The sequence below is a fragment of the Bos mutus genome, chromosome 14 (genome assembly GCF_027580195.1).
Source record: "Bos mutus isolate GX-2022 chromosome 14, NWIPB_WYAK_1.1, whole genome shotgun sequence".
Classification (NCBI taxonomy): domain Eukaryota; kingdom Metazoa; phylum Chordata; class Mammalia; order Artiodactyla; family Bovidae; genus Bos; species Bos mutus.
The window spans coordinates 66,513,118-66,540,357 of record NC_091630.1 but is presented as its reverse complement, the minus strand read 5'-3'; the positions used below and the strand labels follow the sequence as shown (position 1 = coordinate 66,540,357).

The following is a 27,240-nucleotide window of genomic DNA, read 5'->3' as shown; positions in this document are numbered from 1 at the left end:
TGTCCCTATTATAGAACTTAAAAGTTCCAGTTAATCTCTAATCTCTGTCTCTGATTCCTCTAGGTGTTCATATTTTAAAAACCCATAAAGGGAAACAAAAAGCTTAAGACAAAGAATATTTAATGTTTAATTCGACTGAATTTTCTGATTCATGCGTAAGAAATATTCTGTCTACATTGCAATACTGCTAGAAAACACTACTGATAATTACCATCGTTCTAGGCAAAGAAAGTGAAAGATTGGCACCTTTCTGTTGCAGGGCAAAACCTACAGGAAGAGAAAGCACTTCTCTCCCCGCCCTCCCCCCTTCCCCCCAATAACCGTACACTTCCAAGTAACGTGTTCTTAACTTCCTCTGCTGTCACTGTGCTGGTGATGATGCGGCAGTTTCTTGCTGCCCTTTACAACTAGTTCTCTAAGCAATGGCTTTCAAACTGACTGCTATCCCCACAATACCACAGTGTGACTTGGTACATATTTGCATATATAAATATAACCTGAACAAAAATGGAACACTATTTCTCTTACTAATGCAAATGTACTTTTAATTTTTTAAAAGTTCCTTATGACCCACTAATGTGTAATGACCCCCCAGTTTAAAAGGACTCTTCATTTCCACTGGTTAGTTCCGCAATTGTGGGACACATGTGGGCTGGTTTTATAATTTACTTGAACCTGGTTCCTGGCTCTAGTGACATGCAAGATTGTCCCAGAAATCTATCTGTAATTGCTTTGTTTTAAATATCCTAGCAGTTAAACTTTTCTGTTAACACTGCTGAAAAGTTTAATACATACTGTTAGGCTTTTTATGCTAAAGATGCTAAAACAGTATCTTTTCATTTATGTGGAAAAAGATAAATATCTTTAAAACAGAATATGTACTTAGAAGTTTAACTATCTGTTTTTGTTTTGTTTTAGTCAAATACTGGAGATAATGTCAGCAGTAAGAGATGAAGATCCATTGGAACTAGCCAATACACTATATAACAACACTATTAAAATATTTTTTCCTGATATGTAATTGATATGTCTCCCATTTTCCCACCATGTATATAAAATTTCATGATAAACTGAAGTTTCAATAAAGGAATTCGCTGGAAGTTGTCTAAAGAGGTATCGTATCACTGCATACCACCCATGAAGTCAGATCAGAATTTTTTAAAATCACTTAATGTTTTGGTTTAAAATAGTGAAAACCCCCCAAAGTATTTCATTTTGTAATTTCTTTAAAAGTTCAAAAGGACAATGTTATGACAATGCTGCAAACACAGAATGGCTAATAAATATACTGATTTTTACATCAAAATTAAAACCATTAGCACATCCTGGTTTATACCAAAGTTTAGTTGATATAAATAAGCCTACTTCTGAACTCTCACAGTCTCTGATCTGAATCATTACTTTCAAACCCAGCTCAACTACAATGCTAATATCAAGTGTCAAAAAAGTCTCAGTCACTTCTGACAGCCTATTTTCCCCTTAATTGCAAAATACTCTATATACATATAGAATTTATCCTCTGGTCCAAGTTGTTTTATTTCCTTGATTTAACATAGTTTCCCCTGATTTGCATTTTTATTCTCTCACACCCATTTTAAAAAAAAACTAGGGTCCAGAGTTGGATACATCACAGACTTTCATTGAGGAATCTTTGGCACAGTTGACGCACCATATTATTACATCTATTAAAAAGTTATTTGTTCAAATTTGTCATAAAAATGTGAAAACATTTTATTCTATGTACAATAATGTACACAAATTTAAATAGGTCACCAAAGAGACCAGAAGTAATTAAAGAGGTATATTTACAGTAGCACATCACAGTAAACGGAAAACCATTCACAGATTCAACATTGATACTGTTTTTGTGCTTGGTTACACACGAAGTGAAGCAGATTACTCCATTTTGGATGAACTTAATTTTAAACAAATACCTCAATGATCAGTAAATGCTATTTTAATCAGTATCGTCATTAATCAGTTCTTCAGCTGCTGTGCCCGTGTGCTGAATCACTCCATTTCTTTCTCTCTGAGCGTCGTCATCACAATCTGTACTGTCATCTTCATTCAATTCCCTGTCAGATTCGGCAGCAGCTTCTCTTACAGCTTCCTCTGGGTTTTCATTGGGTGCAATAAATCCATTGTTGTTAGATGTATTTGTGTTATCCTTGATATCATCTTCAATGTACACTTTTTGATGGCACATTGGACAAGTATCTTGAATGTACAGCCACTTCCGAAGGCAAAGTGCATGGAAATAATGATTACACGGTGTGATGCGAGCAGATGTTGTAAATTCATGGTAGCAGATTGCACATACGTCATCTATTTCTTGTAGGCGGCTCCCCTTTATTTCAGGAAGTGAATTAATTTTTTTTACAGCAGTTCTACGATTCATGAATGTCTTCCAGCCATTTTTTGCTTGTAAGTAGATGTTAAAATAGGCATGTAAGCACATCATACAAGCCCGGATTTTACTTCCTGACTCAAACATCATAGTATAAGCCCCATTTCCAAACATTACTACTCCAAATATAAATTCAATAATATTGCCTGTTGAACGAACATAGTAGACATAATCATCAAGCTTTTCCCAGAGGACATTATAGTAGCCATCAATCATGAATAACGTATACACAGTGAGAGAAACTATTACTTTTAGGCAGAGTTCCACACAAAAGGCTGTAACTGCAAATAACCATGTATTTAGTGCATAGTGATGCCAAAGAACATAACTGAGTATAACAGGAAGAATAAACAGGCAAGCAGAAACAAAGAGCACAGGAAAATGTCTACGAAGAGATGACACATGAGAGGCACTGAGCGACATTAATACGGGGTCTGTCATTCCATGGATGAAATGCAGGACTGCTGTTAATAAAAGGCACATGTTTCTGCTTAAGCGGATAAGTCTCTCTTCTGGTCTTAGCCCACTTAAACCAGTCTGAAGAGCCAAAATGAAAAATAAAACAGGTGCTACAAAGCCAAGTCGCCTATCGTCTTCTTCAGTTGACCCAATGAAAGCCAATATTCCAAGACCCAAATAATGGGCTATTGAGGAAATTACAGCACTCATGCCCAGTACCGTGAGTGTAGAGTCACATCCACTAATTATGAGATTGCAAATGAGGTCCCAAAAATCATCCCAAGAGAGAAAGAAGGAATCAGTTTCATTGGCCATTCTTAAAATGTATATTAATACTGTAGCCTGAGCTGTAATTCTTGTTAGCCAGAAGACTCGCAGGACGTCTGGGAAACGAATCCTCTTCCATGTGTCCTCCATTAATAACTGTAATCCATAAATTCGATACATGTGCCTCACTAAAAGATAAACATATCTGGTGGAATAATAAAACCACTTAAGTTTCACTGCCAAGACAAGCACTGTATTTAATGTGAGAATCAAGGAAGAAGTAAAAACTAAAGTCTCTCGGATGTGTAACGGTAGTTCTGTGATTAAGCCTATTACAGGAACCAAGAGATCCAAAATAATTAACTGTGAATAGATGGAATGAATTTGGAGTAGTGTGATGTATCCAATTCCAAACGTTAGCTGTAGAACAATGAGTGCCATCCACAGCGAGGGCCCTTTTCGAGGAAGCAGCTCAATTCCAAAAGCTGATGTGTTGTAGGCACCATAGAAGTCAATGTGCAAAGCAGCATAATAATTTACCAACACTGAAGTCGCAGCTAATAGAAAGGCGGAGCTGTACATGTAAAACTTGAAAAGTGATCGCTGTGACAAGATCAGAACAATACTGGATACAAAAATACCTAAAAAAAGAGAGAGAAAGAGGTCATTCGAACGAAACGTTGTTAAAGCATGTTTTTCCACTAAAAGTTATGATGTTCTTCCTTTAATAAGCGTGAACATTTTCAAACTGATGAACATTATGCCTCAAGACAGTTTAGGCTTAAAGGCCCGTAAGTGTTTTGTAAAATCAGAGTTCACCAGGACAGATCAAACACATCCTTAAAATCTTACCCCTTATTTTCTAATTTTCAGAGTAATTCAAGTAGCATTATATCTCCAGAAACCAAATTACTAAAATATTTCCAAGATGAGATTGTTGTGATAATACAGTTTAACAAGCTTTAAACTTGAAAGAATGTATATTATAATTTCAGTTATTCAAAACTAGTTTTCTTAGATACGCCTGTCATTTAAAAGTAGACATTTAATTTCCAAATACATGGGATTTTGTTTAAAGTATCTTTAATATTAATATCTCATCTTGATACCAAAGCATTTAAATGCTTTCTTCTCTGAAATTACCCTCCGTGTTTTTTTCAGCTTTAACTTTATTGAGGCTTTCAATGGGTAGATGGAAGGTCTCTCCTGGTAAATGTCACACTGCACTTGAAAATATGTGGGTTATTTTCAAATATCCCTTCATACTGATTTCTAATATAATTCCACAATGATAAGAGAACAGACTCTATATGATCTCAATATCTTTGGACCATGAAATTTTTGCACCTTGTTTTATGCCCCTGCATATGTTCCAGTGTCTCCTAGTTTACAGTCTATGGGAACTTAATAGAATTTGTATCCTGTTATTGTGTGAAAACTGTATAAATCTGAATTATGTTGAATTGGTTCACAGTGCTTTTCAGGTCTATAATATCCTACTTCTCTGTATACTAATTCTATTATTTTTTGAGAGTTTGATATTGAAACTCCAACTAAAAATCTTAATTTATCTACTTAAAAATTAATTGTAATATATAACTGAACTATATATAACCTTGTTTTGTATTTTCCAAATCTCTTGTATATGTGTTATCATACTTTGATAATGTAAAAAATTTTGAAGAAAACCTTAAAAAAAGTTAAGATTACTTCATTACAAAAACACTAAAAATAAGCAAAATGGACATTTGTTCCTATTAAATCTGACATTTTTCTTAAAGTGTTCTTTAGAATGTCAAGTTTAAGTTTTACATTTATAGTTACCCCTATTTCCTCCTTTTACTCAAACTGTGAACTCCTGCTGGCTCTTATTTTTCCTGCTGCTTGAATTTGGGAATTCTCCCTTGGGTCCAAGTTCACTTTTTTTCTGTATATACTTTCCTACAGATACCAAATATGTCCTCCACGTTTCCTTTCTCCTTTTGAATCTTTTTCTTCAAATGTTTGTGTGTACCAAGTTGCTTCAGTCATGTCCAACTCTTTGTGACCTCACAGACTGTAGCCCGCCAGGTTCCTCTGTCCATGGGATTCTCCAGGCAAGAATACTGGAGTGGGTTGCCATGCCCTCCTCCAGCAGATCTTCCTGATCCAGGGATCAAACCCGCATCTCTTTACATATCCCTGCATTGGTAGGTGGGTTTATTGTTTCTTGTTTTTTTTTTAAACCACTAGCGCCACCTGGGAAGCCCTTTCTTCAAACAGTCATCCTTCTAATTCTTCAAACTAAAACAGCATTCAGAAAACCAAAACGTATTTTAGTAAGTTTCCCCCTCTCCCACACTATAAGCACCAATATACGGTCTCATAAGGTGCATCCAGCACCTTCTTTCTTGGTGCTCTGACAAATTTTTAAGTGAGACTACAATAAACATTATTATCCAAGGTCTCAACTATAGAAACCACATCCAAATATTCATCTATTTCTACTTCTGCACTGCAACTACTATACTCAGAATTTCTAAAACCTAAGCCTAAACTGACCTCAAACAGCTCTTCCTTTTGATTTCCAATTTCAGTAAGAGATACCATTATTATTCTTTTAACTGTACCTTTAGACCCCCATCCTCAAACTCTGAAAATTAGTGACAAATTCTACTAATATCTATACCTCCCCTTTCCCTCAGTGACACTCATCTATTAGTCTGTCTCAAAAACTCTTTCATTCAAATTCATCTACAAGCCACCAAACTGCCTTTCTTCATGTCTTTGCTCAAAATACTGCAGCAGCTCTGATATTACCGATTAAAATCTACAGGTCTTGTTCTAACATTCAAGGACCCAATTTGCTTTAAAGTATCAATAATATTCCTCTAAACACATGAACCAACACTCCAGATTTCTTTCTTAAACACACCCCTTCTTCTCTGCCGTAATTACAGTTGTATTTACATTCTTCTCTTTGCTTGGCAGGATGGCCCCATTCAACTTCCCAAATCCCTGACTGTCCAAATCCTACCCATCCTACAGACACTGAGACATCACCTAATATTGTAGTTTATAGTTGTGTGTGTGTGCTCAGACACTCAGTCATGTCCGACTCTTTGTGACCCCATGGACTGTAGCCCGCCAGGCTCCTTTGTCCATGAGGATTCTCCAGGCAAGAATACTGGGGTGGGTTGCCATGCCCTTCTCCAGGGGATCTTCCCAACCCAGCAATAGAACCCAGATCTCCCACATTGCAGGTAGATTCTTTACCAGCTGAGCTACCAGGGAAGCCCCAGTTTATAATAACCTGACCAAAAGATCTTCACGACCCAGATAATCACGATGGTGTGATCACTGACCTAGAGCCAGACATCCTGGAATGTGAAGTCAAGTGGGCCTTAGAAAGCATCACTACGAACAAAGCTAGTGGAGGTGACAGAATTCCAGTTAAGCTATTCCAAATCCTGAAAGATGATGCTGTGAAAGTGCTGCACTCAATATGCCAGCAAATTTGGAAAACTCAGCAGTGGCCACAGGACTGGAAAAGGTCAGTTTTCATTCCAATCCCAAAGAAAGGCAATGCCAAAGAATGCTCAAACTACCGCACAATTGCACTCATCTCACATGCTAGTAAAGTAATGCTTAAAATTCTCCAAGCCAGGCTTCAGCAATATGTGAATCGTGAACTTCCTGATGTTCAAGCTGGTTTTAGAAAAGGCAGAGGAACCAGAGATCAAATTGCCAACATCTGCTGGATCATGGAAAAAGCAAGAGAGTTCCAGAAAAGCATCTATTTCTGCTTTACTGACTCTGCCAAAGCCTTTGACTGTGTGGATCACAATAAACTGTGGAAAATTCTGAAAGAGATGGGAATACCAGACCATCTGATCTGCCTCTTGAGAAATCTGCATGCAGGTCAGGAAGCAACAGTTAGAACTGGACATGGAACAACAGACTGGTTCCAAATAGGAAAAGGGAGTACGTCAAGGCTGTATATTGTCACCCTGTCTATTTAACTTATATGCAGAGTACATCATGAGAAACGCTGGACTGGAAGAAACACAAGCTGGAATCAAGACTGCCAGGAGAAATATCAATAACCTCAGATACGCAGATGACACCACCCTTATGGCAGAAAGTGAAGAGGAACTAAAAAGCCTCTTGATGAAGGTGGAAGTGGAGAGTGAAAGAAGGGAAATAGATGGGCAAACAGTGGAAACAGTGTCAGACTTTATTTTTCTGGGCTCCAAAATCACTGCAGATGGTGACTGCAGCCATGAAATTAAAAGACGCTTACTCCTTGGAAGTAAAGTTATGACCAACCTAGAGAGCATATTCAAAAGCAGAGACATTACTTTGCCCACAAAGGTTCATCTAGTCAAGGCTATGGTTTTTCCTGTGGTCATGTATGGATGTGAGTTGGACTGTGAAGAAGGCTGAGTGCCAAAGAATTGATGCTTTTGAACTGTGGTGTTGGAGAAGACTCTTGAGAGTCCCTTGGACTGCAAGGAGATCCAACCAGTCCATTCTAAAGGACATCAGCCCTGGGTGTTCTTTGGAAGGAATGATGCTAAAGCTGAAACTCCAGTACTTTGGCCACCTCATGCGAAGAGTTGACTCATTGGAAAACACTCTGATGCTGGGAGGGATTGGGGGCAAGAGGAGAAGGGGACGACAGAGGATGAGATGGCTGGATGGCATCACTGACTTGATGGACATGAGTCTGAGTGAACTCTGGGAGTTGGTGATGGACAGAGAGACCTGGCGTGCTGGGATTCATGGGGTCGCAAAGAGTCGGACACGACTGAGCGACTGATCTGAACTGATTATGTAATATGTCCTTGATAGCAAGCAAGGATCTGAACTTTTATGTCTATGGATCCCAAAATATTTTGTAGAAAATAAAGTGCAATTAGTATTCACTAGGGAAATAAACATTTCTGTTGGATTCTGAATTATATTTTTAAAGGCATCCATGAAACACAGCCCACTTGGAAATGAAAAACTATGACAAGACAAAGCTGAGAAATGAAACCCTGGAGTACAGAAAAAGTGACAAACTCCAAATTAAACACCCATCTTCCCATGTGACTTCAGTATGTAACCAAGACCAATAATGCACATTACAATGGAGGCATTTCACAATCCACTGCAGTTAGAAGCAAGAACCAAGTTCCTCCAAATGATGACTGCCCACAAATTTTATTTTGTGCCAATCTGTCAGGTCATTTGTGAAAAACAGAACAGAAGGAAACAATCACCTGGAAGATATAAATACAGCAACCTCCGTGCAAGAACTAACTACCTGCTTTTCTGAGCAAGTGGGCCACTAATAATCTCCCCAAAAGCTGACAGCTGGGAATGGCCCTTTCAATAGAAAATGGGCTTTTTTTTTTTTTTTTTTGAACAGGATTAGAAACCCCTTCCATGGAAGGTAACAGGAAATGGAATTTAATCAGCTGCCATATGTAATCTTAATTTCTCTAAATAGAAAAACAAAAGTCAGTAGTTTTTTCCTGAGACAAAATTTAATCTAAAATAAGTCAAAACTAAATCAAGATAACTTCAGTTCTACTTTATGCCACTTTTTAAAAGGAGAGAGTTAAGTAGGAACTGTAAATTATTTTTAACTTGCTATTCACAAAGTGGTAAATTAATCTTTACCCGTCAATATTGATGAACTTTGCTATAACTTATAACCAGACTTTATTCTAATAGCTTTATCCCCACCACTAAAGCTTATTTTTACACACAGATTAAGGAATGATTTGGGTTTTTAGAAATACTTCTGGATAAAAACTGCCATTTTGCTTTGTGCAAATGTACCAAAAGAAAAAAAGAGAATATGACAGGCAAATAAGGCAGTGAGACTACAAGTTCAAAGACTGGATATCTCCTTGTAAGTAACAATCTTATACTATTATCTCTTTCCTGATTAAAATCACTTCCCAAGATTTGATAATGACCAGAATTTCCTGGTGGCTCAGTGGTAAAGAATCCACCTTCCAGTGCAAGAGACACTGGTTTGATCCCTGGATCAGGAAGCTCCCCTGGAGTAGGAAATGGCAACCGGCTCCAGTATTCTGGCCTGGAAATTCCACAGACAGAGGAGCCTGGTGGACTACAGTCCACAGTCCATGGGGTCGCAAATAGTCAGACACAACTGAGCACATGCATGCCACCACAAACATTTTGAGAATAGTATAAAATGATTTTAATTCCTACCCAAAGTCTGTATGCATAGGAGGCCCTTAAATTTTTCCTTTATACTCATGTTCCTGTGTATGGAATACAGAATCAGCTGTCATTTTCATGGCAAAAAAGTAAGTCAACTCTCCAAGTCTCTCAAGTACTCTTCCCTCTCAAGGCCTTCAGGAAGTGTTGGCAATAACACCGAAGTTTGGTTTCATTTTCCCAACTCCAGACATTCAACTCTTGATATTTAACCTGTAGGCCTAAGAAAATTTAGCTCCTAGACAGAAGTTTCCTCGTTAAGATTTAAGAGTGACCTGCAATGAGTAATCAAGGCTATATATAAATGCTGCTTTACAAGGAAAAAGCACCTTGGGACAGTGGCAAATAGAACTAACTAGCATCACAATTTAGGGATCTGGTTCTCCAGTAATTCGAGTTTTACTTAAGTGCTCAAGGCAGGAAAAGGGGCAGGAATCCAAGCCAATTCAGGCGCTCTGAAGATATATATGAACTCAATTCATAAAAGAGTTCAGGGCCTTTTCAATTTGGATTACCAAAAGTGAGCAAACAAAACAAGCAGACAAGAAAAAAAAAAAAAAAACCCAAACCAAAAAAACAAACCACCATGTACGTTATACAACACAATGTTCAACTCTTTTCTGTGTAAAGTCCATTCACAACCTTTCTGGAAGTTCGGGACTAAAAACTGGAAGGAAATAATAATAATACAACTCTCCAAGTACCTTAAATACTTTTAATATATAACATATAACCTAAAGCAAGCTGTGGAAAAACATTTCAACGCCTGACAGAATAAAGATGGAACAGTACTAAAATAAGTGTCATAACTGCCTTACTACTCCCAAGGGAAACCTATGCAATGAAAAGTAGAACAAATAAAACATCTTGAAATGTTAATCTGTAGATGTACCTGACAAACTATAGGATAAATTTTTTCTATCAAACTTAAAAAAATGATACTAAGTCCTTTATTAATAAGATAAATTGCTTTTAAATTTTAACAAGTATGTTTTTATTAAAAACATATGAACATGATTTTTTAAAAAGTCCAATCCCATAGGTATTAAATGAAGAATTAACCAAATTTTGCATAAATAAACACACTCATGGATAAATACTTCTTTTTGCTTTTTACCCAAAGGAGATCCCATTATAATAATGGAGTCTTTTTTAACTTTTTCAAAAAACTGCATTTCTGAATACTCAAAGAGGGCATCTTCTTACTTATTGACCATTCATGTTTCTTCCTCTGTGAAATGCCAGTTTATCTTTTGCTCATTTATTTATGGAGCTGTTTTTCCTTGCTGAATATAGTCATTTAAAAAATATTCTGACTACAGACTCTTTGTAGCTATCTGTAATGCAAGCATCTTCTCCAGATGTAGGACTGCTCTTTTCTCTTTCTGATGCTCCCTTTGATTAACAGAGGTTTTTAATTTTAATATCACTGAATTTATTATTTCATACACTTGCTTTTATATAGTTTTAAAGAACTTTTCCCTTACTCTAAGATTAAAAAAAAAAGTTCTACATTTTCTTCTAACTTTTTAAAGTTCTGCTTTTCACATTAAGATACTAATCCACTTTGAACTATTTATATACTTATGTGAGGTAGGGTTCAATATAATTTTTTCCATTTAAGTAACCAAATGGCCACAAATAGAATAATCTAATTTACCTCAATTGTACTTCAATTCTACCTCTGAAACACATCAAGTTTCTCCACATACATAGGTGGTCTGTTTCTGGGCTTTGAACTCTATGCTGTTTATTGGTCTATTTGTCCATCTCAGTGGTTCTCAACCAGGATCAGATTTTGCACCAATCATTTGGCCACAATCCCGCCACTCCCACCACCAAAGAATTATTCCTCCAAAATGTCAACGGTATCTGCTCAGACTCCCTAGGCTATCCCAATGCAGTCAATCATTACAATCACTTCACTTTGTTTTTACAGTCACAGGTTTTCTGAGTTCCTTCTACAGCACCAAAAGTCAGTCACTTTTTTCAACAACTTCACTGCATGGCTGTAACTAGTACACATACACAATGAATAGATTCTCTTTCAACAGAGATTTAGATTAACAATTTTTGTTTTGTTATTACCAACAATGCTGCAACGAATATTCTTGCCCACATTTTCTGTAAAACTGTATCTTCAGGACAAATATTCAGAACTAGAATTGTGAGTCAAAAGGTCTAATGAATTTTTATTTCAGTTGACAGTGCCAAGTGGCTTTACATAAAAACAACAGCTTACCAAAACTGTTTAACATCATCTATTTCCCCATACCTTTGCCAAACTAGTTTTTATTCAAACTTTGAATTTTTTACCAATCTTGCAAGTAAAATTTTAACCGCATTTCTTTAATTATAAATGAGGCTGAGTAATTTTTGTTTTGCTTATTGACCTTGTACATTTTATTTACTCTGATATGCTTATCCTGGGGCCTATTTTCCTCCGGGAGTAAATATTTTTCTTATCGGCAGAGTAAAACTCTTACTAGTACTTCAACTAAATATGACACAAATATTTCCCCCTTGGTGTGTCATTAAAAAAAAAAACTTTGTAAAAAAGAATTTTGTCATCAAGAAGTATTTCATTTTTATGTACTCAAATTTATCAAAACTTCCCTTGTAATTTCCGGATTTTCTCCTATGTTTAGAAAGGCCTTTCCACGTCGATGAATTGTCATTATATGAGTAATACTATTAAAACAAACTCCTATGCTTGCATTTTCTGCCTTGGATTTAGATTTGCTAATTCAGCATTACACTGCACTGGGTTACATTTCATTTAGCACTTAACACCTCCTAAGAATAGCTTAATATTCTTAAAAATTATATATATTATGATAGGATCTAATTTGGATCTCCAAAGTGAGATGCTTTATATTCTGATCTGCAGAATTCTCGTATTAGTTTAATAACAAATAAAAGTATAGTAGTAATAGTTTCTTGTAGGAGAGTAAATTCTTTGGACACTATAAATAAAACTGGATGCAGAAAAGATTTCCATCTTGACAATTCCATTTTAAGAAAAAGGTGAGATTGACAAATTTTGAGATTTATATTCAGTAGTACAGAGAGGTCTACAATTATTAAAAAACTACCCAGGGAGAACAATTGACTTCAACCATCTTTGGGTATCTTTTACACACAAACCCTCACTCTGAATAATAAACAAGATGCTTCATTGTTTTGTTGTTCAGCTGCTAAGTCGTGATTAACTCTTTGCAACCCACCAGGCTCTCCTGTCCTTCAATGAATGATCCTCAAATATTTAGCACATTTATTTTTATTCAGGGTGAAATTTTCCCCCACCAAAACCAGTTTTTAATAATTTTATTATTCTTACAAATATGATAAATTAGTATAATTACATTGTCATAATGTGAGGAGCTTCCTTTGGGGCTCAGATAGTAAAGAATCTGCCTGCAATGCAGGAGACCTGGATTCAATCCCTGGGTCAGGAAGATCCCCTGGAGAAGGAATGGCAACCCACTCCAGTATTCTGAGCCTGGAGAATCCCATGGACAGAGGAGTCTGGCGGGCTATAGTCCATGGGGTCGCAAAGAGTTGGACATGACTGAGCAACTAACACACACAATGTGAGGAGCAGTCAAGAGACAGACTTGGAAAATATTTTGTATTTTTCATTAAAATCTGACCCAGAGAACATTCTGCAATCAAAATTTTCAAATAAACAGCACCAACATTTTGCTAATGACTTCCAAAAACCAAAATATCTGTAACACAGTAGTATGGTCTTAACTGAAGTATAAAAATTTTGTTTAAAAGCTATTAATACCATGTTTACTAGTAGCTACAATGACATGTTCCTTACTAGATTCCAGATACGGTTATAAGAGCTTATAGCCTTACTTATTGCCGTTAACACTCTATAAGAGAAATACAGTATTATGGTTCATCTTCACAAAGGTGAAGAAAAGAGGCACAAAACAGGTAAGTAACTTGACAGAGTCACATTCTTATTTAACCTGTCAAATACTAACTTCCATGATTTGCTACATAAATAAGCAGCATGGATATAGTACAAAGAAAATACTAGTTCAGTGTTCTTGAATTACAAAAGAGTTAATCAAAGAAAATACTCGTTTAAAGTTCCCTAGCCTGAAGCTCCGGAGAAGGCAATGGCAACCTACTCCAGTACTCTTGCCTGGAAAATCCCATGGACAGAGGAGCCTGGTAGGCTGAAGTTCATGGGGTCACCAAGAGTCGGACACGACTGAGCAACTTCACCTTCACTTTTCACTTTCATGCACTGGAGAAGGAAATGGCAACCCACTCCAGCGTTCTTGCCTGGAGAATCCTAGGGACGGGGGAGCCTGGTGGGCTGCCGTCTATGGGGCTGCACAAAGTCGGACACAACTGAAGCGACTTAGCAGCCACAGCAGCCTGAAGCTCAACCGTGAGCGCCCTGCATTCTGTAGTATACAGGCCAGAACATTCAAGGCATTGGCTACACCGCTGCCAGAATGACTTTGTGAATCCTCTCAAACCCAGTTTTGTGGGTTTTTTTGGCTCCTCCACTTTGGCTTCTTCCTGCCTCCTCTCAAAGCAGAAGCAGGGGAAGCCCCTCCTACCACCCTCAAGTCCATGTTACATTTGTTATTTATTGCCCAAAACAGAACTGCGTAATTTCAAATTTCATGAAGTTCTCTAGGAGTCTGTTAGCTTCTACTCTCTAGCAAACTTTCTCTTCTCCTATGGGGTTCAGGAATAGTAACGATCAATGTTCTCCATTTCTCAGTCTCCACACTCCAGGAATCAGTACAGGTACTGACTGCAGGCATGTATGTTATCATGTCATCATTTAAGGTGGATGAGTGTGTGTATGGGGGGGGGGAGGGGTTGGCAGTCATGCGCTCAGCTGGGACCACCTTTCTATTTATATAATGAGACAAGCAACTGCCTTATTATGATGAGGAACTTCTAAATGACAGGAAAAAAATGCTTTCCCATCAGGTTCCTGTTCTTATTAATTTCACCGTAACATTATTTAACTAATTTAATTTTTATCCCCCGCCCCCCGCAACTATCAGGATTAAACAAAATATGTTAAGTACAAAACATTAAGGTTGCTAATTCTCTTTTATATTGTGGTAGAAAACATAATAGTTTCAGGTGACCAATATAATGATTTGCTATTTCTATATACAGGAAATCACACAGCTCCATTTTTGCTACAAATGATGAGGGCATCACATTTTTGCAGTGGTAAGTGAGATTACGTTACTGAGAAGTCTTGTGCTAAGGAACATCACATTCACATCTGTTAGTTTTTAAGATGTAGTGCTATGATCATTACTATACCATTCTGTATCTGGATTACAGCTGTACTGAGGAAGAAAATGAGGCACACCTGATGTCTTAAGACAACGTTAAGTCTAGGATCTTGCTGTGTATCAACCTCTAGGACTTTCAGTTTCCTCATCTGTAAAATGAAACTATTCATAACACCACCCAATCTCCTTTGAGGGATTTTTGAAAATCAGCTTAGATAATACCAGTGAAGATGCGCTGCAAAAGTAAAGTATCAAAAAATGTCAAGTGTTGTTATTTATCGCTGAAAAGAAAACTCAATATTATCATTTTTAAAAAGAATAAAGTAGCAACAGATGGCTTCTAACTCAGAAAGGCTTAGAAAAGATCTCACCATCCGCTTGTCCTCAGCAACACTTCAAAGGCACTACCTCACTAAAACCTGACACTCTACCTCATCAACAAAATCTGCCACGTTTCAGTTCTTTAAAAACTTAAACATAAATGCTTCTCACTCTGGCAATGCAAGAGAAAATGGGGAATGAAGTACATGATGCTTTTCACACTCCACTCTTACACAACGAAGATACTGATTTTCATAAATCTCATCAGTTTCTAGCCACCTTTTTATAACCGTTCTCAATACCTTCTCCTCTATTCACGGAAAATTTTAGGACTCATTATTAAGTATCACCTTCTTCATGAAGGTCTTTGGCCAAGTCTCAAGGTTTGATTGACATTCTCTTTCGTGTGGATGTCATTCAGATGACAACACACGAATACTGCGCATTTTGGAAAGGGGGAAACTGAGGCCCAGGTCTCGGCACGAAGAGCCCAAGGTCACACACGGCGAGATGGCAAAACGTAAGCAGAGGTGCTGTTTTTCCAAGGCTGTCGCATAGGACGCGGTGAGACAAGACTCACTCCCCAAGAGAGCAGCAGGCACAGGGCCACATGCTCGCACATCGCTGCTTCCTCCCCACCCTCACTCAAGAGGCAAAAACCAACAGGAGGCTGACTCGCTGGAAGGACCGCTCTGCTGTCAACTCCGAGACAAGTGTCATCTCCTCCCGCCCGGCCCACAAAGACGCCGCCCCCCCCTCCAACTCGGGGGGGAAACGAAACTAGTTGACACACACACGCCCCCACCCCCATCCACCTGCGCACGGCCAACTTCCCCCTCCTGCACCTCTCGGCCTGCTGAGCCGTCCCCGGACGCATCCTACCCCGTCCCTCTCACCAAGGAGCCGGAGGAAGATCTGGAGTCCGAGGCAGAACCGGCTTTGGCTGGAATCGTAGGTGTTGAAAATGGCGTCGATGATGTAGAGGCAGGGCACCCGGAGCGCCACTTCGAGCGCCGCCCAGACCTGCTGATGGGCCATCCGCACCTGCTGCTGCGGGGGCCCCACCGCCGCCATGAGCCGCTGCCACACCGGGGCTGGGCGGGCCGCGCGGGGCAGGGCCCGGGACGGCGGCCGGGGGCGGAGGCGAAGGCAGGCGACTCCGCCCCCGCCCTCCCTCTCGTGTCTCTCTCACGGCCCGCCCCGCCGCCCGCTCGCGTCTCTCGAGCTGGAGCAGGCGGCGGAGGCGGCGGCTGAGGCGGCTCCCGGGAGGCCTCCGGGTGTCGGTGTTTCCGGCAGGCTACGGTCTGGCTCCTCCTCCCTCCACCGCCTCCCCCGCCCTCGGAGCCACCATCTTGACCTCGCCTGCCCGCCTCTGCCGTTGCTGCTGTTGCCAGACCGGGAGGCCACGCCCGCGGTCACGCGAGACCGCTGAGCCCGCGCGCCGACGTTTGCGTCATAATCCGGCGCAGTCATCACGCTCGGCGTAGCAGATGACCCTCTCGTTACCATGGTTTCGGCGCCTTCACGGCTTTTGGCGCCACCCAGTGGCGCAACCTCCGGGTAGCCGCCTCACCCTTAAAAGCGTCGGGGCAGTGCGGGTTTCCCTGTTTCCGCGGACGGGAATTACTAGTTGCTTTATTAGAGCCCATTAAACGTCCCATAAACATGATTTAGAGCTGCTGGAGTTGGAAAGCCAAAAGGCGCCGCCCGCCAGAGCTACTCAACTCCACCGACAGGCCGGGTCTCAGCGGCCGACCTTCCGGCAAAGATGCTACCAGGCCTCCTGGGGTTCTGTTGGAGGCGTCGCTGCTCGCGGGCTATGGAGCAGACGCTGTGGTTTGGGCAGGGTGTGGTAAGCGATACCGAGAAAAACATCCCTTTGCACATTATCCTTGTGTCTCCTACCCGATTGGGCAGAACTGCGGACCCTAGTTGGCCACATTAGGATGTCAAGGACAAGACCTCTGGCCTTGGTATTTGGGTCACATCTTTGAGGTAAGAATACCCAGGCAATCCCTTCTCAAGGCGGAAGAGACCATACATTTTAATGTTTCTGTAGCGGATTAGAACATAAGACTCCAGAATAAGACATTTTGACATGATTATTTTAAGCTGAAGATAGTTGGGACACAGCAGGAACAAACAAAAATCCTTCCACCTCAGCACTTCCCCCCTTCCATTTGCTTAAATGATCTTAATTTCGTGAAAGTCGCTCAGTTGTGTCGACTCTGCCTGGAATTCTCCAGGCCGGAGTACTGGAGTGGGTAGCCTTTCCCTTCTCCCGGGGATCTTCCTAACCCAGGGATTGAACCCAGGTCTCCCACACTGCAGGTGGATTCTTTACCAGCCGAGCCACCAGGGAAACCCTAAGAATAAGGGAGTGGATAGCCTGTTCCTTCTCCAAAGGGATCTTCCCGATCCAGGAATCAAACCGGAGTCTCCTGCATTGCAGGCGGATTCTTTACCAACTGAGCTATCAGGGAAGTCCTCCATTTGCCTAAAAATCAGACGTAAATTTCTATTGGTAAAAGTTGTGTACCGCCCCCTTACCAAGAGGACAGCTCAAACACCCTCAAACCTTATTAAACTAATCCTTATCTTCCATTAGTTTTCCCCCAAATGTTTACCTTCCCAGAGTTTGCCATCCTTGAAAGCCTAAACAAACCCTTTTCCTTGTATCCATTTCTCTACAATACATTGTTCTTTGTTAAGATGCTGTATAAGCTCCAAACTGTAACCACCTCTTTGAGTTATTCGACACTTAGCTTCTCCCAGGCGTCTGTGCACCACTTGAGTCAATAAACTCTTCTTTTTCTCTTGTTAATTAATTTTAATTTTTATTTTATCAGTTTAATTTCCAGGACCCCAGCCACAGAACCTAGGAAAAGGCGTTTGTCTCTTTCCTACACTTTCTTATTCATGTTGTAGCAGTTTCTGATTTAAATCTGATGCACATATTTTTATTAGTATAAGAATTTCTAATTAAAACTAAATACCACCTTGGGACCAGAACTTTCAGGATGGTGGCACAGTTGTTCTTGTCTTACTCAGATATGACTTCAAGCAAGTCTCTTTAAACTCACTAGTTCTCACTTTCCCCATCTGTAAAAATGAAGGTTTGAATAAGATCCTGGCAAGGACTTTAAAATACTACCTTAAAATTATATGAGTGAGGTAGTTTTTAGAAAAATTTTAGGAATTTTTAAGATAAAAGATAAACTTTCAAAGAAACAGCTGCAATTCACTGAATCTAATCTCTCTGGCTTCTACATTGGTTTGAATGTTGCACAGCTCATGTATATAGTAAACTGAGTCTACTCAGAAAAATAATGTGGTGTCTATGTATTAATAAATTACAGTGTTCAAAAATACAAATCTGTTTCATTTGACATTAGTGGTTCAAAAGCCTTTTCAGTAGCTCTAAAGAGCCCTTAGATGTCAAATGTGTAAAACTTAATTTGAATTTTCAGTTTATATTTTCATCAGCCAAGTCTTTGTTACATGCAACAGGAACTGATTCTGGGCTATCTGAAGCAAAAGAAGATTTTGTTAGAGAGTTGTTTTAATTATGTCCTCAAGATTTCAAGCTCCAAGAGTGACCATGCAGTTGGTCAAGCGTATTGTATTATATATCTGTACCCAGGGCTTCCCAGTTAGCACAGTGGTAAAGAATCTGCCTGCCAATGCAGGAGATGCAAAAAATGCAGGTTCAATGCCTGAGTGGAGAAGATCCCCTGGAGAAGGAAACTGCAACCCACTCCAATATTCTTGCCTGGAAAATCTCATGGATAGAGAGCCTGAGGGGGCTACAGTCCGTGGGATTGCAAAAGAGTCAGACACCCGTCAGCACACAGGCATCTGTACAGAAGCTGCAGCAGAGGGTGGATACAAGCAGCTTCCTTAGTGGAAGAAAATAGGAAACCAGCACTTAGAATTTCTACCCCCCCCCAATGTATTATGTATTTTTTCCTTTGAATGAAAGATGGGGATGCTAGTTTGAAGGGTAGGGATTGATAGCCCTCCCCAAAGGATAAATACATATCATAACTTTATCTCAGACCTTGGGAATTAATTAAAAAATAATCTCTGATCCTAAATTACTTTATAGTTTTTCTCATTAAATTTCAGATACACTTATCAAGACCAGTGAATCCCATGGCCATGTGCCCACTGAAACACCACCTTTGCTGTAAATCAGGTCCCTAAGTCAAAGGCAGTATTATGCAGGACACATTGATGGATCAAACACTTGGAAATCATTGGCTAAGTAGTCTGACCAACACCTTGTGGGCAGGAAAGGCAAACTCATACCTGGCGACGGCAAGATTCTAGTCAGGGTCAATCACTGTCCTTTCAGGATAGAAGTCCAGAGTAGTCAACATGCTATCAAGCAGATGATGTTGTATGAAGTGCTCAGGGCTGAACATGAGGGAGTGGCCCGTGGGTGAGTGGAGGCCATGTTGCTGGCCTCTCACCTGCATTCCTGGACATGACTACATAAATGAGCCCAGTACTGGGTTAGCTGGTGACACGGCTGCTGGTTAACTAGCCACACCCATTTTCTTGGTTGTTGAGTGCCTCTACTGTGGTGGAGTCCCCAGTAGGCATTGTTATACAACCCAAAGTTCTTTACTCACATGCCCAATCCCATAGATGTCTCTACTGCTGCTTCTCCAGGCTTCCTTGTCCCCTGTCTTCTAATCATTTTCATTCCAGGCCCCTAATCCCCTAACTTATTTGCCACTTGCCAAGAAGGTCTATTTTTACTTCAAGCCACTTCCCTTTCCACACAAAATGGATGATCAGGAATACTACCCCAAACTCCCCTGTCATTTAACTACTGAGTAGGACTATAGGGCAGCAAAAGTCTGTTTTTGTTTTGAACCCATATCCCCACAAACCAATCTGTGAACTTAGCTTGGGCTTTTTTGGCCTCCATCAGCTAAACAAAGAGCCTCTCAAGCAGCCTTAGTTGTGAGTCGTGGGAGGGACCATGGTGCCAGAGTTGTAAGTGTGATGTGGGAGCCTGGGCCGCCTGCCTGTGCACCTGTTTTCCCCCGGCCTACTTGTCATCAACCCCAGGTGTACTGTTTCCACCTTATGATGGACTGATTGGTGCGTCTGACAAAACAGCTCATCACGGGCAACTTGGGCTATAGGGTCACTTAATGCCCCACGAGATGCTGTTCCTACCAAGGCCCATCAGCATGCAAGGAGCCATTTGTGAATGACATGTTCTCCACGGCAGATTCCTTGGCCTTGCTACAGAAACTAGAAGTCTACCTTGGGATTCTCCAATTGGAGTCTTGCCATAAACTCTGACTGCTTTGCTTATCAGGTACCCCTGTCCTGTAGAAAATCTCCTGTATCGAATGACTCATGCATTAACGCTAATTACACTGCAGCCTGTACCTGCTACATAGCCTTTATGTGCTCTGCATCCCATTGAAAACTGGCAGCCTTCCAGTCACCCAGTGTATGAATCAGAGCAGTATTCCCAGGTTCTGAATTAAGGCTGGAGCTTGATGTGGTTCCTTGGTGGCAGAATAATACTGATAAAATGAATGAGATGCAAAAATTCATTCTTTATTGTGGAGACGTCTTGACATTCAAGCAGACCACCCTGGACCCTAAAATTTCACTGATGTTAAAAAGGATGCTGGTTCCTACTAGTGATTTTTTCCTATCCTACTAGTGATTATTTCCTATCCTTGGGAAGGAAATGGCAACCCACTCCAGTACTCTTGCCTGGAGAATCCCATGGACAGAGGAGCTTGGTGGGCTACAGTCCACGGGTCACAAAGCGTCGGACACGACTGAGCGACTTCACTTATCTGGCCCAAGTAGTAATGATGTCATGAATGTAATAGTGACATTCTGTGGAAGGTTCAGATGGTCCAGGTCTCTCCAGACTATATTATGACAGAGGGTAGGTGGGTACTGTTTTCTGTCCTGTATGAATGCAGTTGCTTCTGACCCCACATCCTCAGGCCCAGTTCCAGACTCATGGTTCCTGTTGGTACATTAGGTTAGGTCCTGAATCTCCTTTGGCACATAGGCCCACTTGAGAATGTTGAAAGTAGACAAAGTGAAGGGAAATGAGCTTCAGAACTGTTTTTTTTTTTTTTTTCATAAGTATACATAGCTTTGATTTTAAAATAAAACTCAATTACTAAGTCTATCCATCTATATCTACCTGCCTAAACATGTTATACCAAAATTCAGTTTTAGCTTCATATTCAATATTTTCTGCTTACTTTTGATTCAACCTTGACCTCTTAAATACCCAGAGGCAGATACCTGTTTTCTTACTGTTTCTGGCCTCTCTGAAATCATGTGTGATTGTTGGTCAATAAATCTTGCAAGTTATCATATCTAATCAGAAAGATATCACTGCTAAAACATAACTGTAGCAAGAAATTCTTATGTGCTTTACACATTGAAACATGTCAACTGAAGTGCATTATATATATTTATTATTGCTAGAGTGAATTTCTTCAATGATTGTGAAAGCTGTACATTTATGTACAAAACAATTATTGTAAACTTCTAAATAGTTAAAAAACTAGACAAAATTTATGAAACAACACAAGCCACTGGACATAGGCAATGAAGGGGGCAACGGTCCACGAGAGCTGGAAAACAAACAAGGTGAGCCATACAGTTGCTTCGGCCCACTGCCTGGAGAAGCATTCTAGGCTGTGGCACAAGAGGCCAGGGGAGGCCAGCAGACTCCCTGTGGTGAGGAGATGGGGCTGGGAGTCCTGGGAGCCCAAGTAACTGTGGAGTTCACAGGGTAGAATGCCAGGAAGCAGAGAGCCACACACAGAGGGAACTCCAGAGATCTGCTGACCAGGCCCTAAAAGCATTCAGCTGAGTAATGGCCAGCCCACGTGACAGGAAACTACCGAAGGCCAACAGAAGAACCATCCGAAAGGATTACAGGAAACAATACTCAGAGCTCACACACACAGGGTGTGGATAATTCCTGTTCCTACCAGCAAGAGCGGCAAATGTCCTAATTCACAAGGCATCAGTCAGAGAATGAAGAACGGTCTTGCTTCATGATGGAAAAAAATTAATGACTAAATACTGCTCTGACAAATGCTCAAAACAAGTTTCAAAAAGATCAAACTGTTTCCAAGTAACTTACCTGTATTCCAGAACAAAACTCAAAAATGTTTTTAGAAATATGAAAATAGTTTTAATCATTTAAAATAATAGTTCGGCTTGAAAATGACTATTTTAATGGCTTGTCCAATGTGAAGTAGCTGCACCCTGAGGCTGTTCAGAATGACATATATTGAGTTTCTTCTCACACGTGTTCAGGGTGGGAAAAACTGAAATTAAAAATGCTTTTTCTAAGAGAAAAATGACCTCATAACCCCTATATTTCCGTTCCAGTTAAATCCTGCCAGTTAAATCCTGATTCATGTAGCTCATTATTGTATATCAAATGTATTATGCAAAATGTAATAATTATTAAAAAAACCTAATGCCATCCATTTTTCTTAAAAAAAAAAAAAAAACCACTAAAGATATGGTTTAACTTGGAAAAAAAAAATGCTTTTCTATAAACTAGTTTCTCATTTTAAATTTGCATATTTAAAATTATACATGATACTGGTATATTAATACAAGTATATAATTTATTAAAATTATGGAGTTAATGAATACAGCTTACAGTTAAGAGTTTGATAAAATTATTGCTTTTTAATCACAACTTCTCCATCAAGTGGGAGCATTAATCAGCAACTAATACTGACACCTACGAAGGAAAGCTTTAGAGCTTCTACAAATTCCTAGATTGAATCTGTAAGGAACTCAGTGAGCCTCCTGACTCCTTTAGTCTTTTTTCCTTGGTTTCATTAGACGTCTCTTCTGGGTCAGGCCATCCGGCAAGTGCTTGGAGAAAACTGTAATGTAAATGGATATACTCAACTGGAGAAAAAGGTTAAGGGACCCTTATTTTCTTCCATTCACACACAACTCCTGCTCACTCTGGAACTTTCAGCCTAGGCATCCCTGCTCCCACCTTCCCAGTCACCCTCTCCACCTCCCACAACCCAGATCCCCAAATGTGGGTGGTGCCTCCCGACGTGTGCCTGTAAATACCCATCTGTTTCTGTATGTGCACTTAGTACATGGCACTGACATTGCTTCCCCCATGTCTATGTCACCAGATGGTGATTCCATGTAGGCAGAACTCAGCTTCACTCACCTGTGTCCCTGGCCCTCTACCCAGTGCCTGATGCGCAGAAATCACAGAACATCCTCATTATCCAGTTAATGGCCTTCAAAATAAGGACCTTCTGCTATAAGTAAAGCAGATGTGTAGCAATCACTCACAGGCGAACTGGGAAATGGTAGTTACCTTCATACAAAGACTGACGGAAATATTCAAGATATACCAGTCACTGTGATGACAGTTACCGTATGTTAACTCATTTAAACCCAAACATCTTCCTTTCAGGACACGTTCAGTTGTTAACTCCAACCTACAGATGAGGAAACAAAATAGAGATTGACGATTTGCCTCAGGTCACACTTCTGTGTAGACCTGCCAGGAACTGAATGAATGAACCTGAATTCCATGAAGGCAGAGCCCACATGTCTCCCTTCCCCACTAACACTCAGGGCCTGGTATGCAGGACAAGGTGAGTGAATTCACCTGGGCGCACCTGACATGAGCTGCCTCTCCCACACCTTACGGCAGGAAGGCAGCCTCAGCCCCTGGACATGTGGCTCCCTGACTCGTTCCTCAGTCCCCCCCTGCTACCTTCCTCCCCATATTGGCTCAAGCCCCAGCCTGCCATCTTGAGCTTGAGGAGAGAAAGCAGTAGGCACCCATGTGAGAAGAAACCCAGTGTGTGAAAGAGGAAATGATGAAGGCAAACACAGGAAGGCCGCTCTGTGGATGGGAATGGAACCCAGGCTCCCTCTGCAGGATCACATGACAGTCTGCTCTGCACCAGACACTGTTCCTTTTAATCCTTACGTCAACACTCATCTTCAGCCTGCCTCTCACTGCTGCTTCTGTTCCAAACTGATCTACTGGCACCGCTTCAAACACTCTCTGAGCAAACTGGCACCTGTTAGTCTCTTCAAGCAGCACCTGCTTCCACACCAACTCCACTTAACAAAATCTCACCCAGTTTTTAAGACCCACTTCAAACACTACCTCTCTGAAGACCTCCCTGAGAGAGCTTTTCTTCCCCACTTTCACATTCCGACGACAACTATCACCCACGTGGCACTTACTGTGTCCCAACTCTCTCCATTTGTTAGGTCTGCTGCTAGCTTGGGAGACCCTCAGAGACAGCATCTAATGTCTCTTCATATTTCCTGTGGCTCATGTAGACAGCAGGCATTTAATATTTGCAGAATAACACACATAGCAGCAATCCTGTCCTTACTGCCACTGCTGCAAGAGAAGGACAGGCAACCCAGCCCAATGCCAGGTACAATCACAATACTGAGAAAGCCACACTTTGCCTTTTTTTTTTTTGGCCAGGCCACACAGCTCTTGAGATCTTGGTTCCTTGACCAAGGACTGAAGCCAGGCCACAGTAGTAAAAGCCTGGAATCCTAACCACTAGGCCACCATGAATTCCCAAGCCACACTTTTCTGTATTTCTTTCATCAGGCAAACAGGCCCATATGGCTTCAAAGTGCCCCAAAACAAAGCTCTGAAAGGTGATTCTTGACTATTAGTCACCCCAAAGGTAAACTGACTCCCTATAATTAGTCATTTCAACAGTAAACCAAGGTGAGGCCTGGAAAACTCACAATTTCGACATTCCTTAGGGCTCCTTATGTTGGCCCTCATGTTGCCAGGAAGGAAGATGGAAAGGGAATTGGGGCCTGTAAAGATCCTTGATTTTAACTCAAACTTTAAAAAATATCTAGCAATTGGCAGCTACTGCACAAGCTACAGTTGGAAATCTAGTTTTCCTATCATTTAATGTAGTCATTCTTTAACACTTTCTCTGCCACAATAAACCTAACATAAGACACACTCTCTCCACCCTGCTCCCCACACACTCATTTAGGAATGCTAAAGTAGGGAATGGAGTCAGTACACTGGAGTAAGTGTTGTCTTCATCCCTCCCTAATTTAGTCAGTCATAATAACCAAACAGCACCACTCTGTCTTGCTTTGGACACCACTGCTTAGACAGATTTTATTTCTCAAGTCCATTCTCCTCCCATTGCCACCACCATAGTACAAGCCACCATCATCTCATGCCTCAATAACCACAGAAGCCCTGCTCACCCATCTCCCTGCTTCCATTCTGGCACCACTCCAGGCAAGTTTCCATATTACAGCTGCAGTGATCTTGAAAACTGCACTGTGTCTTCCACTTGACAGAACCGAGGCCAGAATTCAGACCTTGTAACTGCGCAGACAGGTCTCATTTCAGTAAGCCACACTGCTTTCTCCCAGAGATGTGGCTCATTCTGTTAGCATGTTAATGGAAGACAACTGAAATTATATGTATTGACTGAGGGCCTGCTTTCAGGGTCACAAAATATTAGATTACCAGGAGACAAGAGGGGTGAGACCTGGCCTGAGCTGATGCTTTCAGGGTCACTCACAAGTAGATCCTCCCATCTCAGGATCCACCTCCTCTAGCCAACTAGATGACAGGGGCGGCATTCCAAATCCAAGACTATGTGATCCACGTGGGGAGCATAGGATTTCACTGGTTGGATGTGCAAGATTTGTGTCTTCCACCGTTTTCCATGCACCTGATGAAGAAGTGTGGCAATTCGAGTCTCTGCAGCTTTGGCCCACCTCTGCCACTCTGGCTTGGTGGCCACTGACAGCGTTTTCCTCCTAGAATCACTGGTAGCTCCATTATTCAACTGGTTGCTGATAATCTGATGAGGAGAAGGCCAATGCTCCTCCATCTCACTGCTTCCAGGAGGCTGGAGAGTCTTCCCTGGGAAAGACTCCACATTTTGGTGAATATGCAAAATGCCTCCAGCATCCTGTTTTAGCACTCTGCAGGCAACGGGCCAGCCTTCTTCAGAGCTGGGAATCAGCCCCAGATTCACCCGGTCGGCAACGTTTGATAGCTTCAGTTTTCTGTTATCCCCAAAGTGTATTTGGCATCGATCAGCTACTCCATTGAGTTCAAGGTTATTTCTCAGAGCAACTACCGCATGGGGATTCCACTCACAAGCGTGGACGAAAGCAGCCTCGGCATGAACCAGGAAAGGCAAAGTAAAATAACCAATTCCCGCATAGAGATCCACCAGCACTTCTCCGGCGCAGGGCAGCGACGCCACACGAAGCTTCTCAGTGATGTTTCCGAAGGAGAACATGCACTGGGTCACGTCAAACTTATACCGAATCCCATTATCCACATGCTCTACCCAGCCGTGGTCGCCCAGCAGCAGACTCACCGCTGGAGTCCGAGTGCTATCCGGGGACACCCGCCCTCGTTTGGCCAAACGCTGGGCGCCAAGTGCCGAGGCAACCGTCTCCCAGAGTTCTGGTTCCAGATGTCTCCATTGCTTGGCTTGGAAACAGTCCTCACTCAGCAACAAGAGATCACCGTGTCGTTGCCAAGATCGGGGCAGGTCAGCCTCCAACTCGGCCGACCACGTCACTCCGCGGCCCTCTACCCAGCGACTCACCTCAAGACACAGCCTTTGGGCAGGTGAGTAACTCTGGGCCTTCTTTGAAGGAACAGGATCCAGGAGCTGCGTCGGCACACAGGTGCTGCCTGGAGCCACACGATTCCTCAGCTCTCGCAGATGCTGCTCAAGGAGGGCCTCTCTCAGAACCGGTAGCGCCACGGTGCCATCCCGCAGCTTTTTCACACGGTGCTGTCTATCCAGGAGTTTGTGCTTCTCGAGATATTCCCTGTATCGCTGAGTAAATCGAGGCTCAGTCACAACTGCAACAACAGCCGTGGGCTTCCCGCCTGCCCCTTCCATGTTGCTGGCCCCACATTCTCTCCGACTCCTTCCACGAAACTCCCTCTGCTTTGCCTCTGCACATCCACGCATAAAACAGGAAGAAAAACGCGCACAGCGCCGGCCGGGGGCCGGAAGTGACGTCAAACAGGCAGGCCGGAACTAAATTACATTATCTCCCTTGTTGACGAATGGTGTCGGGGTCGCCGTTGGGTGTGAAGCCGTCACCGCCATCTTTGTTGAGGTCAACCATTACTTGCTCCAGCCTATACGAAAATTAGTAACAAGGAGGACTTATAAACTTAGTCGACTTGAACTGTCGATTTATAAACTTCAAATTAGTTGGTAT

At 41.4% G+C, this 27,240-nt stretch overlaps 3 protein-coding genes across 16 annotated transcripts in view; 1 reads left to right on the top strand and 2 right to left on the bottom strand.

The window, feature by feature from the left end:
• The window catches only part of TATDN1 (TatD DNase domain containing 1), a 31,467-nt gene extending 30,367 nt beyond the window's left edge, over positions 1–1,100 (top strand). For all 5 annotated transcript variants that reach the window (XM_070382464.1, XM_070382462.1, XM_070382463.1 and 2 more), the window contains one exon: positions 919–1,100. In XM_070382464.1, coding sequence (XP_070238565.1) covers positions 919–1,021 — 103 coding nt within the window. In that variant the 3' untranslated portion in view covers positions 1,022–1,100. The remainder of the gene's footprint in view (positions 1–918) is intronic.
• Positions 1,101–1,787: 687 nt separating this feature from the next.
• RNF139 (ring finger protein 139) lies at positions 1,788–16,326 on the bottom strand. Its single transcript, XM_005889604.3, has 2 exons — positions 15,861–16,326; positions 1,788–3,774 (listed from the first exon to the last, which is right to left on the bottom strand). Exons 1-2 carry the CDS (start codon positions 16,036–16,038, stop codon positions 1,958–1,960), a joined length of 1,995 nt encoding a protein of 664 aa, XP_005889666.3. The 5' UTR covers positions 16,039–16,326; the 3' UTR covers positions 1,788–1,957.
• Positions 16,327–22,593: 6,267 nt separating this feature from the next.
• On the bottom strand, positions 22,594–27,025 carry TRMT12 (tRNA methyltransferase 12 homolog). Of its 10 annotated transcripts, none has more exons than XM_070382455.1 (4): positions 25,240–27,025; positions 23,398–23,462; positions 23,186–23,279; positions 22,594–22,880 (listed from the first exon to the last, which is right to left on the bottom strand). In XM_070382455.1, exon 1 carries the CDS (start codon positions 26,982–26,984, stop codon positions 25,596–25,598), a length of 1,389 nt encoding a protein of 462 aa, XP_070238556.1. In that variant the 5' UTR covers positions 26,985–27,025; the 3' UTR covers positions 22,594–22,880; positions 23,186–23,279; positions 23,398–23,462; positions 25,240–25,595. The 10 variants fall into 10 exon arrangements, with proteins under 10 accessions (XP_070238556.1, XP_070238561.1, XP_070238552.1 ...); XM_070382460.1 differs by having other exon boundaries at positions 25,563–27,025; XM_070382451.1 differs by having other exon boundaries at positions 23,186–23,462.
• Between the last annotated feature and the right edge of the window lie 215 nt (positions 27,026–27,240).

Excerpts from the sequence above, each read along its gene's own strand:
- TRMT12 (XM_070382451.1), bottom strand. The coding sequence starts at position 26,984 with ATGCGTGGATGTGCAGAGGCAAAGCAGAGGGAGTTTCGTGGAAGGAGT.
- RNF139 (XM_005889604.3), bottom strand. The coding sequence starts at position 16,038 with ATGGCGGCGGTGGGGCCCCCGCAGCAGCAGGTGCGGATGGCCCATCAG. Across the intron at positions 3,775-15,860 it reads GATCTTCCTCCGGCTCCTTG|GTATTTTTGTATCCAGTATT; the intron begins GTGAGAGGGACG and ends CTCTTTTTTTAG.